Source organism: Bombina bombina, chromosome 2 (genome assembly GCF_027579735.1).
Source record: "Bombina bombina isolate aBomBom1 chromosome 2, aBomBom1.pri, whole genome shotgun sequence".
In the NCBI taxonomy this organism is placed as follows: Eukaryota; Metazoa; Chordata; class Amphibia; order Anura; family Bombinatoridae; genus Bombina; species Bombina bombina.
Window position 1 is genome coordinate 568,707,356 of NC_069500.1, and position 15,791 is coordinate 568,723,146.

Sequence of the window (15,791 nt, forward strand, 5' to 3'; positions counted from 1 at the left end):
GCCCTGAAAAGGGTATTTGTATGGGCATTGCCCTTAAAAGGACATTCAACTCTTTTGCTACCCATCCCTAATCTAAAAAAATATATATTTAAAAAAAAATCCTAAATCTAACCCCCAAAAATTAAAAAATTAAACCTAAGTTTAAATTAAGCTAAAATTACAGAAAATAAAAAATCTAATATTACAGGAAATAAACAAACAAAATTACCAAAGTTTAAAAATTATACCTAATCCCTATGAAAATAAAAAAAGCCCCCCAAAATAAAAAAAAACCCTACTCTAAGAATAAACTACCAGTATCCCTTAAAAGGGCTTTTTGCAGGGCATTGCCCCAAGATAAACAGCTCTTTTACATTAAAAATACACAAAGTCCCCCCTAACAGTAAAACCCCCCACCCACCAAACCCCCCAAAATAAAAAAACCTAACACGAAAAAACATAAACTACCCATTGCCCTGAAAAGGGCATTTGTTGGGAGTTGCCCTTAAAAGGGCATTTATCTCTTTTTACAAAATGGCCACCCTAATCTAAATTAAAAAAAAAAAAATTTACAAAAAAACCTAAGTCTAACCCCCAGGTTGGTATTCACTGTTCCTGAAGTCCGGCGGAGAAGGTCCTGTCCCATGCGTTGAAGTCTTCTTCCAAACGGAGACCTCTTCTTTCTTCTTCCAGGAACATCCGGCGTGGAGCGGAGGGTGGTGCTGAAGACCGATGACCGCAGAGCTGAAGATCGGCGACCCTGGAACTGAAGACCGGCGATCCTGGAACTGAAGACATGGAGCCATGGAGTGTGGAGGATCCTCTTCGTACGATCAGCGCCGTACACTGGATAGTGAATTCAAGGTACACGATTAAAAATGGCGTCCCTTGAATTCCTATTGGCTGATTTGATTCTTCAAATTCAAATCAGCCAATAGGATGAGAGCTACTCAAACTCTATTGGCTGTTCAAATCAGTCAATAGGATGAGAGCTTCTGAAATTCTATTTGCTGATTTGAATAGCTACAAAGCTGTAACATAAAACTCATAACTAAAGTGCTAAAAAGTACACTAACACCCATAAACTACCTATTAACCCCTAAATCGAGGCCCTCCCGCGTCGCAAACACTAAAATAAAATTATTAACCCCTAATGTGCCACTCCGGACATCGCCGCCACTATAATAAACATATTAACCCCTAAACAGCCATACTCCCGCATTGCAAACACTAGTTAAATAGTATTACCCCTAATCTGCCGTCCCTAACATCGCCGCCACCTACCTACATTTATTAACCCCTAATCTGCTGCCCCCAACGTCGCCGCCACTATACTAAAGTTATTAACCCATAACCGTAAGTCTAACCCTAACACCCACTAACTTAAATATAATTAAATTAAATCTAAATCAAACCTACTATTAATAACTAAATAATACCTATTTAAAACTAAATACTTACCTATAAAATAAACTCTAAGCTAGCTACAATATAACTAATAGTTACATTGTAGCTAGCTTAGGGTTTATTTTTATTTTACAGGCAAGTTTGTATTTATTTTAACTAGGTAGAATAGTTACTAAATAGTTATTAACTATTTAATAACTACCTAGCTAAAATAAATACAAATTTTCCTGTAAAATAAAACCTAACCTGCCTTACACTAATACCTAACCTTACACTACAATTAAATAAATTACCTAAATTAAATACAATTAACTAAATTAAATACAATTACCTAAATTACAAAAAAAACACTAAATTACACAAAATAAAAAACAAATTACAAGATATTTAAACTAATTACACCTAATATAATAGCCCTATCAAAATAAAAAAAGCCCCCCAAAATAAAAAAAAACCTAGCCTAAACTAAACTACCAATAGCCTTTAAAATGGCCTTTTGCGGGGCATTGCCCCAAAGAAATCAGTTCTTTTACCAGTAAAGAAAATACAAACAACCCCCCAACAGTAAAACCCAACACCCACACAACCAACCCCCCAAATAAAACCCTAACTAAAAAAACCTAAACTCCCCATTGCCCTGAAAATGGGCATTGCCCTTAAAAGGGCATTTAGCTCTTTTGCAGCCCAAAGCCCTAACCTAAAAATAAAACCCACCCAATAAACCCTTAAAAAAACCTAACACTAACCCCCGAAGATCCACTTACAGTTTTGAAGACCAGACATTCATCCTCAACGAAGCCGAGAGAAGTCCTCAACAAAATGGCAAGAAGTCCGACTCCTCAATGAAGCTGGGAGAAGTCTTCATCCAAGCCGGGAGAAGTAATCCTTCAGACGGGCAGAAGTCTTCATTCAGACGGCATCTTCTATCTTTATCCATCTGGCACGGAGCGGCTCCATCTTCAAGACATCCGGCACGTAGCATCCTCTTCTTAAGACAACAACTGACAAATGAAGGTTCCTTTAAGTGACGTCATCCAAGATGGCGTCCCTTAGATTCCGATTGGCTGATAGAATTCTATCAGCCAATTGGAATTAAGGTTTGTATTTATTTTAGCTAGGTAGTTAGTAAATAGTTAATAACTATTTACTATCTATTCTACCTAGTTAAAATAAATACAAACTTGCCTGTAAGATTAAAATAAAACCTAAGATAGCTACAATGTAACTATTAGTTATATTGTAGCTAGCTTAGGGTTTATTTTACAGGTAAGTATTTAGTTTCAAATCATAATTATTTAGGTAATGATAGTAGGTTTTATTTAGATTTATTTTAATTATATTTAAGTTAGGGGGTGTTAGGGTTAGACTTAGGTTTAGGGGTTAATAAATTTAGTATAGTGGTGGTGACATTGGGGGCGGAAGATTAGGGGTTAACAAATGTAGGTAGGTTGCGGCGACAGTGAGGGCAGGAGATTAGGGGTTAATAAATGTAGGTAGATTGCGGCGACATTGGGGGCGGGAGATTAGGGGTTAATAAATGTAGGTAGGTTGCGCCGACGTTGGGGGTGGCAGATTAGGGGTTAATAAGTGTAAGATTTGGGGTGTTTAGACTTGGGGTTCATGTTAGGGTGTTAGGTGTAAACATAAATTTAGTTTCCCCATAGGAATCAATGGGGCTGCGTTATGGAGCTTTACGCTGCTTTATTGCAGATGTTAGACTTTTTTTCAGCCGGCTCTCCCCATTGATGTCTATGGGGAAATCGTGCATGAGCACGTACGACCAGCTCACCGCTGACTTAAGCAGCGCTGGTATTGGAGCGCCATATGGAGCAAATGTTTGCTCTATGCTCACGTCTTGTCTTTTAACGCCGGGTTTATAAAAACCTGTAATACCAGTGCTGTAGGTAAGTGAGCGGTGACAATAACATGCAAATTAGCACCGCACCCCTCATAACGCAAAACTCGTAATCTAGCTGTTAATTAGTTATTTCCGTTGTGGGTTTGGCGGTTTAAGGGGTTAATAGGTTAATTAGGTTTATTGCGATGTGGGGGTTTTGCGGTTATGGGGTTAATAGGGTAATTATGTTTATTGCGATGTGGGGGTTTTGCGGTTTAGGGGTTAATAGGGTAATTAGGTTTATTGCAATATGGGGTGTTTGCGGTTTAGGGGTTAATAGGGTAATTCGATTTATTGCGATGTGGGTGATTGACAGTTAAGGGATTAAGGGGTTAATTACTTTATTATTTTGCGATGTGTGGGTTTTGCGGTGTATGTGTTAATACTTCGTGTGGTAGGTGTTTTTTTTTTTTAGAGCTCCATTTGCCTGCACTGCATCCCGGTGGATTCCGAAAATGGCAGGGTGGTGAAAGAATCCACCTTGCCTTTTTCGGAATCCACCTGGATGCAGCAAATTCTTTTGGCTGCACGCGCTGCCAACATTCCATTGAGGATGCGTGCACAACTGCCGACGGCGACGGACATTACAAATGCAATTATAGTATAGATTATGAATTACCAAAGCAGAACCTCAAACTTCCATTAATCCATAAATTCAGCTTTAAAGGGACAGTCTACCATAGAATTGTCATTGTTTTAAAAAATAGATAATCCCTTTATTACCCATTCCCCAGTTTTGCATAACCAAAACAATTATATTAATATACTTTTTACCTCTGTGATTACCTTGTATCTAGGAACCTTCTTCCAGCCCCCTGATCACATGACTGTGACTGTTTATTATCTATTGTCTTAAATTTAGCATTGTATTGTGCTTAATCTTAAATAACCCCCTGTGCCTGAGCACAGTGTTATCTATATGGCCCACATGTACTTTCTGTTTCTTTGTGTTGAAAAGAGATTTAAAAAGCATGTGATAAGAGGCAGCCCTCAAGGGCTTAGAAATTAGCATATGAGCCTACCAATGTTTAGTTTAAACTAAGAATACCAAGAGAAAAAAGCAAATTTTATGATAAAAGTAAATTGGAAAGTTGATTAAAATTAAAAGTCCTATCTGAATAATGAAAGTTTAATGTATACTAGACTGTCCCTTTAAGATTCTAATGCTTATCAGGAAATTCCTTTATCACACTAAATCCATGTCCATATCTCTTCACTGTATACTCCCCTCCCAGCCATCCTCTCCTCACATTCCTATGTTCAGGACTTGTCTCACTCTGCACATGTCCTTTGGTCCTCTCATTCCCAGATCTATCAGAATATCCATCAATTGTAAAAGTTTTTAAATATAATTATTTAAAAAAAACAAAAAATCTAATTGAAGACATTTTTAAAATTGTGTTTCAGTCTTTTGATCTTTAATGAGTGTTCCTCTGAAAAATAAATATTTTTTTCTTCTTGAGGCTTGTGAAGGCATTTCCCCCACTGGGACTGCAAATGATCTCAGTCAATGAGACTGAATACAGCAGTATTAATTGTACACAAGCATGCAATTCTACAAGCATTGCAATTTTATAACAGGAGTTTTCAAACCTTTCTAGTTAAAATATTCTCAAAATTTGACCTGTTAGGTAAGCCTGAGGTCAGGTTTTTAAAACTCCTTCTTTATAAAAAAAAAAAAAAAAATAACATAACCATGGCCCAAATAAGGAAAATGAAGGGTAAAGTTTGATTATTGAAAACAAATGCAGTAAAAATTATGTTAATCTGTTTTAAAATTGTTTAGACTTAGGGTGATATGTTATTCTATAGAATCACATCAGAAATATCTTATAATTACAAGGTGTTTGCAGTCCCTTTAAGCCTTTTAATGCAAAAATGATTTCACAAGTTGAATTGCTTTTTCAAATGTACAATAGAAATGATTTAGGTTTATTCCCCCTTATTATAACAGACCATTTTCATTAACAATGCTATCTGCTCTTCCATTTGCTTTCCTGCTTTTGAGGTTACAATGTTACATTTATATGATTTCATATTTATACATTCTCAAACTGAACAAAAATGAGTATATCAATACTGGAGAATAATCACATTTCTTTGAAGGGGCAGGAACATTTTTCTTTTATGATTCAGACAGAGCATACAATTTTAATCAACTTTCCAATTTACTTCTATTATTTTATTTGCTTCCTTCTCTTGTTATCCTTTGCTGAAAGGTTTATCTAGGAAAGCTCAGGAGCAGAAAAGAACCTAGGTTCTAACTGCTGATTGATGGCTGCATATATATATATACTGATTGTCATTGGCTCATCCATGTGTTCAGTTAGCAATCACTAGTACATTGCTGCTCCTTCAACAAAGCATACCAAGAGAACAAAGAAAAAAATATAATAGGAGTAAATTAGAAAGTTGCTTAAAATTAAATTATCTATCTAAATCATGAAAGAAAAAAATTGGGTTTCGTATCCCTTATCAACATGTATTTTCACAAATGTTGCAACAGAACAGCGTCCTGAATTAATCATCATAGAGAAGCAATTTTGTACTAGGTGAGTCAGACCTAGTTACTTTTGGGTGCTCAATCCTTGGTTACTGAGCTAAAATCGTATGGCAAATGAGAAACTTAGCTGGTTATGTAAAACTGGAAAATCTTGAAACATGGAATAACATGAAACTATCAGTACATATTAAGTAAGATTATAGAAGCAACCAATAGCATTTCACAATATCTGTAAATACGTCATGTGGTTTGTTAAGAATAGTTTAAAGACGTAAAACATATATTTTTCAAACTGAGACAGCTGGTTGTTTGTTATGTCTCTTTTTATTTTGATTTTCTATAATAGGATTAAGAAATGTATTACCTTTTCAGACATCCTATGCTTTGGTATACTGTATTGTAATAGAATGAATATATCGCATAAGAAACAAAAAGTAAGGAAATAGTAACATTTCTCAACTCACTTTAAGTCCAAAATTCTACAACTAGCCAAACGGTAGATGTCAAGTGTGAGTCTTAGTACTTTTCTGTTATGTTCAGTGTGACAAGTTATGACACACACATATTACCTTAGCTGCAGCAATATATGGAACACTTTATGCAGCAGGATATGGAAAGGAAAATATGGAGCACACAGTTAGAGAAAAGATACAAGCTCTGCAGTCTCACCTGTTTCCTTCACAGTAGGAATCAAACATCTAGACATCATCCATACCCCTTTTATGCACCTTACGAAGATAGAGTTGTTGGAACCATATATCCAAGATTTGGGTTCATCAGATAGAAATCAAAAGGTCTTAGATCATAAGAAATATACATGCAGTCACATTTGCAAATATGTTTTATTAATATATTTATAAATATCATATTGTACCTATTTTGGCTTCTTGTCTTTAATTGTAGCTCACTCAGTTTTTTCTCTTCACTCATTGCTTGTCAACCTTTACTGGGTGAGGACATTCTAGTGACCCATACCCATATATGTTCTTATCTCTGGCTAATTTTGGTTACCTCACAACTAGAAATATATTTCTAAACAATTCTATATTTTTGCCAGGAACATATCATTTTCCTTCTGGTGCTGGGCCTCCAGGCCACAAACTTTTGGCTTGAATATTGGCAATGGACAATCATAAAAGCCTATATATCACTCAGTACCTTTTCTGATTGGATATACAAAGTGACCAAGTGGAAATAGTGTAGAAGGGGACCTCACTAAAAGGAAATTGCTGCTATGATTTAATTATATTAATGTGGAATCATGCTATCTCATGGATAATGAGTCACGCGTTTTAAGCAGGATATGCAATTTATGAGTAACACAAAAGTGCTAAATGTAGTAATTTTTTTAAATCTTGCATGACACTCTCTGTCACACCTTGTTTCTTTCAAATATGTCAATAAGCTGATATAAACCTTAGCCTTTGATTTATTATAAAATCAATATTTAATTTAAGCAATATATACTCTTGAACCAATATTTTTGTTTTCCTGCAGAATGATGATTTCACAATCCCAGAACAAATTCAAAACGACTTAACGGACAAGAGCCATAATAATGGAGATGCAGTTATTATTAATCAGGTAAGAACAGTGAGGCTTCTATCATCTCTGCTATTAAAGTAAACCGTATAATTTATATCCATGTCTATATATTTATAGATCTCTATCTATATATATATATATATATATATATATATATATATACAGTATATACATTACATTTACATACAGGATAGATAGATAGATAGATAGATAGATAGATAGATAGACAGACAGACAGAAAGTCAGACAGATAGATAGATAGATAGATAGATAGATAGACAGACAGACAGAAAGTCAGACAGATAGATAGATAGATAGATAGATAGATAGATAGATAGATAGACAGACAGAAAGTCAGTCTGACAGACAGACAGTTAGATAGATGATAGATAGATAGATAGATAGATAGATAGATAGACATGTGTTCTTTTTATTGATAACAAAGAAAGACGCAAAAGTGCCCATGTGTGAGGGAGAAGGGAGATGGTGGTGTAGATTCAATGAAGCCAAAAGGAAGGTCTAATGTTGGTTGGCTTTGCTCAGCTTTGAATTATTATTTACTTTTTATCATAGCAAATAATATTAATTGAACATTTTTGTTGTGTGTATTTCCATATAAACTGCAATACAAAAAAAGGAATACATGCTAAATAAAAAAAATCAATAACTGAACAAAACTCTCATTAAATTAAGTTAAAAAAAGTAATTCAAATTTTACTTTAGAATTTAGTTTTTTTGTATTTTTAAAAAAAAAAATAATACTTCATGCAAGAAAACACATTTAAAGGGACGGTGAAGTCAAAATTAAACTTTTATGATTCGGATAGAGTACGCACTTTTAAACAACTTTCCAATTTACTTCTGTTATCACATTTTCTTCTTCTTCTTTTGTATCTTTTTTTTGAAGAGTAGAACTAGGTAGGCTCATAAGAACTCAGGAGTGTGCACGTGTCTTTAGTACTTTATAGCAGCAGTGTTCTGCAACATTGTATAACAAAGCTACACGGCTAGATTACGAGTCTTGCGTTAAGCTGAAAAAGCAGCGTTAACAGGTCCTAACGCTGCTTTTTCACTACCACTGGTATTACGAGTCTTGCAGGTTTATGGGCACCGCACACTTCTTTGGCCTTACCGCAAACCAACTTACGTAAAGTTCGTAAAGTCTTTTTTCTATGGGACTTCCATAGCGCTGATATTACGAGTTTGTGTTGGGAGGCCAAAAAGTGAGCGGTACAGCCTATACCGACAAGATTCCTAACGCATTCTAAAGTCAGTAGTTATGAATTTTACACTACAACGCTGTAGCATAAAACTCATAACTAAAGTGCTAAAAAGTACACTAACCCATAAACTACCTATTAACCCCTAAACCAAGGCCCTCCCGCATTGCAAACACTATAATAACATTTTTAACCCCTAATCTGCCGCTCCGGACATCGCCGCCACTCAAATAAACATATTAACCCCTAAACCGCCGCACTCCCACCTCACAAACACTAGTTAAATATTATTAACCCCTAATCTGCCGCCCCTAACATCGACGCGACCTACATTATACTTATTAACCCCTATTCTGCCGCTCCGGACATCGCCGCCACCTACATTATATTTATTAACCACTAATCTGCCGCCCCCAACGTCGCAGCCACTATTTTAAATTTATGAACCCCTAAACCTAAGTCTAACCCTAACCCTAAAACCCCCTAACTTAAATATAATTTAAATAAATCTAAATTAAACCTACAATTAGTATCTAAATTATTCCTATTTAAAACTAAATACTTACCTATAAAATAAGCCCTAAGCTAGCTACAATATAACTAATAGTTGCATTGTATCTAGCTTAGGGTTTATTTTTATTTTACAGGCAAGTTTGTATTTATTTTAACTAGATAGAATAGTTATTAAATAGTTATTATCTATTTAATAACTACCTAGCTAAAATAAAGACAAATTTAACTGTAAAATAAAACCTAACCTAAGTTAACACCTAACACTACACTACAATTAAATCAATTACCTACATTAAATAAAATTAACTAAATTAAATTAGCTAAATCACCAAAAAAAACACTGAATTACCGAAAATAAAAAACAAATTACAAGATATTTAAACTAATTACACCTAATCTAATAGCCCTATCAAAAAAAAGTTATAGTATTTTTATAGGTAAGTAATTTAGAAATAGGAATAATTTAGATAATAATTGTAGGTTTTATTTAGATTTATTTAAATTATATTTAAGTTAGGGGGTGTTAGGGTTAGGGTTAAACTTAGGTTTAGGGGTTAATAAATTTAGAATAGTGGCTGCGACGTTGGGGGTGGCAGATTAGGGGTTAATAAGTGTAGGTAGGTTGCGGTGACATTGGGGGCAGTAGATTAGGGGTTAATAAATATAATGTAGGTGGCGGCGACGTTGGGGGCAGCAGATTAGGGGTTAATAAATCTAATGTAGGTGCCGGCGATGTCCGGAGCGGCAGATTAGGGGTTAATAAGTATAATGCAGGTGGCGGCGATGTCGGGGGCGGCAGATTACGGGTTAATAAGTGTAAGATTAGGGGTGTTTAGACTCGGGGTTCATGTTAGGGTGTTAGGTGTAAACATAACTTTTATTTCCCCATAGGAATCAATGGGACTGCGTTACTCAGATTTACGCTGCTTTTTTGCAGGTGTTAGACTTTTTCTCAGGCGGCTCTCCACATTGAGGTCTATGGGGAAATCGTGCACAAGCACGTACAACCAGCTGACCACTCACTTAAGCAGCGCTGGTATTGAAGTGCGGTATGGAGCTCAATTTTGCTCTACGCTCACTTCTTGCCTTTTTAACGCCAGGTTTGTAAAAACCCGTAATACCAGCACTGCAGGTAAGTGAGCGGTGATAAAAAAAACTGCACGGTAGCACCGCTTAGCTCACAATGCAAAACTCGTAATCTGGCCGATTGTGTTGCAAAACACTGCTATCATAGAGTACTAAAGACACGTGCACACTCCTGAGCTCTTATGAGCCTACCTAGTTTTACTAGAAAAGTTATTTATGTAGATTATAAATTAAACAAAGTAAATTATTTTAAAATGTAGATAAATGTATTCAAGTTTTTTATCCTTATTTAAAGGCACAAAATATTGCTGTTTTTTTTTTTTTTAAAGTTTTGCCATCTTTTTTTTAATAAAACTCACAACCAACTGATTCAGATTGAATATGCAATCTCAAGCTCATCTATGTTTAGACAGGAGACATCCAAACAGTGAGTGCAGTAGTAAAGAAAGAAGACAGAACTATGCACAGGTTTCCTTGCTGTCACTCAGTGCTTCCTGCTGCATCTAAATTTCCCTCTATGAGGGATACCAAAAATAAGAAGTACATTTGATAAAAGCAGCAAATTGGAAAGTTTTGTATTTATTAAGCTTTGTATTTATCTAAATCAATTTTTTATAAATACAATTGTATGTACCTCTTTCAATTTGGTTAAATAGTTTGCACCCCCAGGAGAATATTAACATAAAAATACAACATTATAGGAACTGGTGACGCTTGAAGTAACAGGAGGATGGAGAGGCTGGAGGGGACTTTTCATGAATTTTGCCCACTGATAACGCAAGGATGAGAGAAAGATATCCAGGCAGATAGCTACAGTTAGCCCCTGAGAGACTGAGAGAAATTGAGAGGCAATCTCTGAACAAAACATCAGGGCCGCAATCTGATATACGGCGCAGGTTTCGGCGCAAGCGTGAAAACCTGCGCCGCCCATAGTTTCAGCTCGCAACTCGAGCTATCTTATATACGGCGCAGTCAGATGCTAAAGTGCCGTAAGTCTGACAAACCAGCGATGTCCAGAAATCTGCGTAAGTACAAATTTCTGGAGTTGCCAGTGACTTACGGCACTTTAGAAACTGCCGCCGCTTAAAAACCTGACTAAGTTATTAAATCACCTGTTACTGTCTAACACGCCTCCCAAACATAGCCCGACACGTATACCCCTCTATCTGCAATCCCCCCTCTCACTCCTAACAATAAATGTATTAACCCCTAAACCGCCGCTCCCGGACCCTCCGCCAGCTACATTATCTATATTACCCCTAATCTGACCCCCCTACACCACCGCCATCTATTTAAACTATATTATACCCTAAGCTGACCCCCCTACACCGCCACCAGCTACATCATCTATATTACACCCTAATCTAATCCCCCTACACAGCCGCCACCTATATTAAAATTATTAACCCCTAATCTAATCCCCCTATACCGCCGCCACCTATATTAAATTTATTAACCCCTAAAATACTAAAATATCCCTACCACTAAACCTAAGTCTAACTCTACAAATAGCCCTGAAAAGGGCCTTTTGCGTGGCATTACCCCAAAGTAAACAGCTCTATTGTCAGCCCTTAAAAGGGCCTTTTGCGGGGCATTGCCCCAAAGTAACCAGCTCTTTTACCAGCCCTTAAAAGGGCTTTTTGCGGGGTATTGTCACAAAGTAATCAGCTTTTTTGCCTGTAATGTAATCTAATCCACCTACACCGCCACCACCTATATTAAATATATTAACCCCTAATCTAATCCCCCTACACCGCCGCCACCTATAATAAATGTATTAACCCCTAATCTAATCCCCCTACACCGCCACCACCTATATTAGCTATATTAACCCTAATTATATTAGGGTTAATATAGTTAATATAGTTATTATATTATATATATTAACTATATTAACCCTATCTAACTCTAACACCACTAACTTAATTATTATTAAAATAAATCTAAATAATATTAATAATATTAACTAAATTATTCATATTTAAAACTAAATGCTTACCTATAAAATAAACCCTAAGATAGCTACAATATAATTAATAATTACATTGTAGCTATTTTAGGGTTTATATTTATTTTACAGGTAACTTGGCATTTATTTTAACTAGGTACAATAGCTATTAAATAGTTAATAACTTTTTAATAGCTACCTAGTTAAAATAATTACCAATTTACCTGTAAAATAAATCCTAACCTAAGTTACAAATACACCTACACGATCAATAAATTAAATAAACTACAAATATCTAAACTAAAATACAATTAAATACACTAAACTAAATTACAAAAAACAAACACTAAATTACAAAAAATAAAAAAAGATTACAAGGTTTTTAAGCTAATTACACCTATTCTAAGCCCCCTAATAAAATAACAAAGCCCCCCAAAATAAAAAAATTTCCCTACCCTAATCTAAATTACAAAAGTAAACAGATCTATTACCAGCCCTTAAAAGGGCCTTTTGTGGGGCATTGCCCCAAAGTAATCAGCTCTTTTACCTGTAAAAAAACAACAACCCCCTCCATTACAACCCACCACCCACATACCCCTATTCTAAGCCACCCAATCCCCCCTTAAAAAACCTAAGTCTAACCCCCAAGTGCTCCTTACCTGTCCTGAAGACCGGCGGAGAAGGTCCTGTTCCAGGCGGAGAAGTCTTCTTCCAGACGGCGACCTCTTCTTCTTCCAGGATCCAGCCGGCGCGGAGCGGAGAAGTTGAAGACCGATGACCGCGGAGCTGAAGACCGTCCATCTGGAACTGAAGACCGGCAATGCTGGAACTGAAGATCGGCGATGCTGGAACTGAAGGCGGCCGGAACTGAAGACCGGAGCCGAAGCTTGGAGGATCCTCTTCATACGATAGCCGCCGTACACTGAATAGGAATTCAAGGTACGCGATTAAAGATGGCGTCCCTTGAATTCCTATTGACTGATTTGAGCCTTCAAATTCAAATCAGCCAATTGGATGCAAGCTACTTTAATTCTATTGGCTGATTTGAATAGCCAATAGAATAAGAGCTACTGACACCCCCTGCACATTTGCGGCCAATCGGGATGATTGCTGTCCGCCACCTCTTCCGGTTGCTGCTTCTCAACTTTGGTTTCTGGCGAGCCTGAAGGCTAACAGGAAAAAGCTGCATCAACAGCATAATAAATCTAGCCCTTAGAGTGAAAAGTATTCTGAGAGAGGCAGAAACTGTGAAACAGGAAATAAAGAAAGGAACACATAGTATTATTATTATACTTTATTTATGAAGCGCCAACATATTCCACAGCACTGTCCATGGATACAGTTCATTTAAATAAAACAATGATATAAAACTTGTAAGAGACAGGACAAAATTTACAAACACATACAGGAGGAATTGAGGGCCCTATTCCTGTGGGAACTTACAATCTAGAAGGGTAGGAGCTTGAGAAACAGGAGGTGAGGACTGCAAGATTGAGAAAGATGTTAATGCAGAGTTAGATTAGGGAAATGTTAGGTAAGTGAAATTAATTTATTATTGATTTGGGTGGTAAGCTTCTCTGAACAGAAAAGTCTTCAGGGAACATTTAAAGGAAGAAAGATTAGAGCAAAGCCTGACAGAACAAGGGATAGTGTTCCAGAGAGTATGTACTGCCCGACAGAAGTCCTGCAGTCTAGCATGAGAAGATGTGATAGTCACGGATGCAAGGAGGAGGTCATTGTTGGATCTTAGTGGGCGGGCTGGAGTATACTTGTTTATTAGAGAGGATAGGTAGAGGGGAGCGGTGTTGGTGAGAGCTTTGTATGTAAGGGTGAGAATTTTTAATTTAATTCTGCTGTGAATGGGTAGCCAATGAAGGGACACGCAGAGAGGTGCAGCAGATAAAGAGCGATGGGAAATGTGAATCAGTCTGGCAGAGGCATTTAAGATGAGAAAGAGCAAGGCCAGTAAGTAGGTTATTGCAGTAGTCAAGTCAGGAAATAACAAGGGAGTGGATTATTTGCTTTGTGGTGTTAGCGCTCAGAAAAGGGCGAATCTTGGAAATATTGCGTAGGTGATTGCGGCAGGATGTAGAAAGCAATTGGATATGGGGGGATGAAGTATAGATTTGAGTCAAGTATAACTCAGAGGCAGGGGACTTGGGGCAATGGGGAAATGGTAATGCCGGCGTAAAGCTTGAGGGGGGATAAGAAGGAGCTCGGTCTTGGACATGCTAATCTTTAGGTGGTGGGAGGCCATCCAGGAAGAAATACCAGATAAGCAGTCGCTGACATGAGAAAGGACAAATGGAGAGAGAGCAGGGCTGGAGGGGTAGATCTGGGTGTTATCAGCATAGAGGTGATATTTAAAGCCATAACTGTTAATAAGTTTACCCAGCAAATAAGTATAAATGGAGAAGAGTAGAGGACCCAGAACAGATCCTTGAGGTACTCCAACAGACAGAGGCATTGGAGAGGAGGAGTTGCCGGCAAATGACACAGAAAAGGACCTGTGAGAAAGATTGGAGTGAATCCAGGAAAGAGCAGTGTCACAGAGGCCAAAAGAGCTAAGGGTCTGTAGGAGGAGGGGGTGGTCAACTGCGTTGAAGGCAGCTGAGAGGTCAAGTAAGATGAGTATAGAGTAGTGGCCAATATTTTTAGCAGATAGAACATTGTTAGTAACCTTGGTAAAGGCAGTCTCAGTTGAGTGTTTGAGGCAGACTCCAGATTACAGGGGGTCAAGCAAGATAGATTAGGAGATTGTAAACTAGTTTTTCAAGGAGTTTTGATGTTAGTGGAAGCAGTGATATGGTGTGGTAGCTTTCAGGAGAATTAGGGTCGAGGGAGGGTTTTTTGAGTATGGGAGTGACATTTGCGTGTTTGAAAGAAGATGAGAATGATCCGGTAGAAAGAGATAGGTTGAAGATGTGAGTAAGAGCAGGAGTAAGGGTGGAAGACAGGGAGGGTTGGAAGATGCAGAGGGCGGCAGAGGGAGTAACTGGGCCTGTTGTTGAAATATTGCAGGTTGGTGTTGGGATTTTGCTTCAGATAGTACGTGTTTTGTTTAAAAAGTAGTCTGCCAGGTCTTGAGCACTAAAGACAGATGGGGTGGTGGAGCAGGTGGGTAGAGGAGAGAGTTAAAGGCGGAGAAAAGGGTTTTAGGAAAGAGTAGATTTGAGAGAAGAGAAGTAGGTTTGCTTGGCTAAGTGAAGGGCAGAAGTGTATGAACAAAGAATAAACTTATAGTGTATGAAATCAGGTTCAGAGTGAGTTTTGCTCCAGACATGCTCAGCAGTACGGGTGCATTTTTGCAAATAGCGTGTTTGCTGAGCGTGCCAGTGCTGTAACTGACGGCATGATGTTTGCGCAGTTGGAGAGGGGCAAGTGTGTAATATGAGTGTACATTTTGTATAGCTTGAGTGGCAATATCAATAAACTTAGCAAACACAAAACACAAAAATGTAAAAAATAAATAAATAACAATAATAACCAGGTAGTACAGAAGATGCATTATGGCTATATTTGTAATAAAAAAAAACTATAATATCATATCAGTCTCTTGATTCCTGTACCTTTTATAAACCATTTTATCTAATTGTGCCATCAGAATACCATAAACAGACAGACAAACAGATAGATAGATAGATAGATAGAGATAGAAATAGATAGATATATAGATAGAGAGAGAGAGAAATA

The 15,791-nt window shown here is 37.1% G+C and overlaps 1 protein-coding gene across 1 annotated transcript in view; it reads left to right on the top strand.

Annotated features, from left to right (window-relative positions):
* Positions 1 to 15,791, top strand: part of SLC28A3 (solute carrier family 28 member 3) — a 194,008-nt gene that overhangs the window by 21,493 nt on the left and 156,724 nt on the right. Inside the window, exon 2 of the mRNA XM_053700598.1 lies at positions 7,284 to 7,370. Coding sequence (XP_053556573.1) covers positions 7,284 to 7,370 — 87 coding nt within the window. The remainder of the gene's footprint in view (positions 1 to 7,283; positions 7,371 to 15,791) is intronic.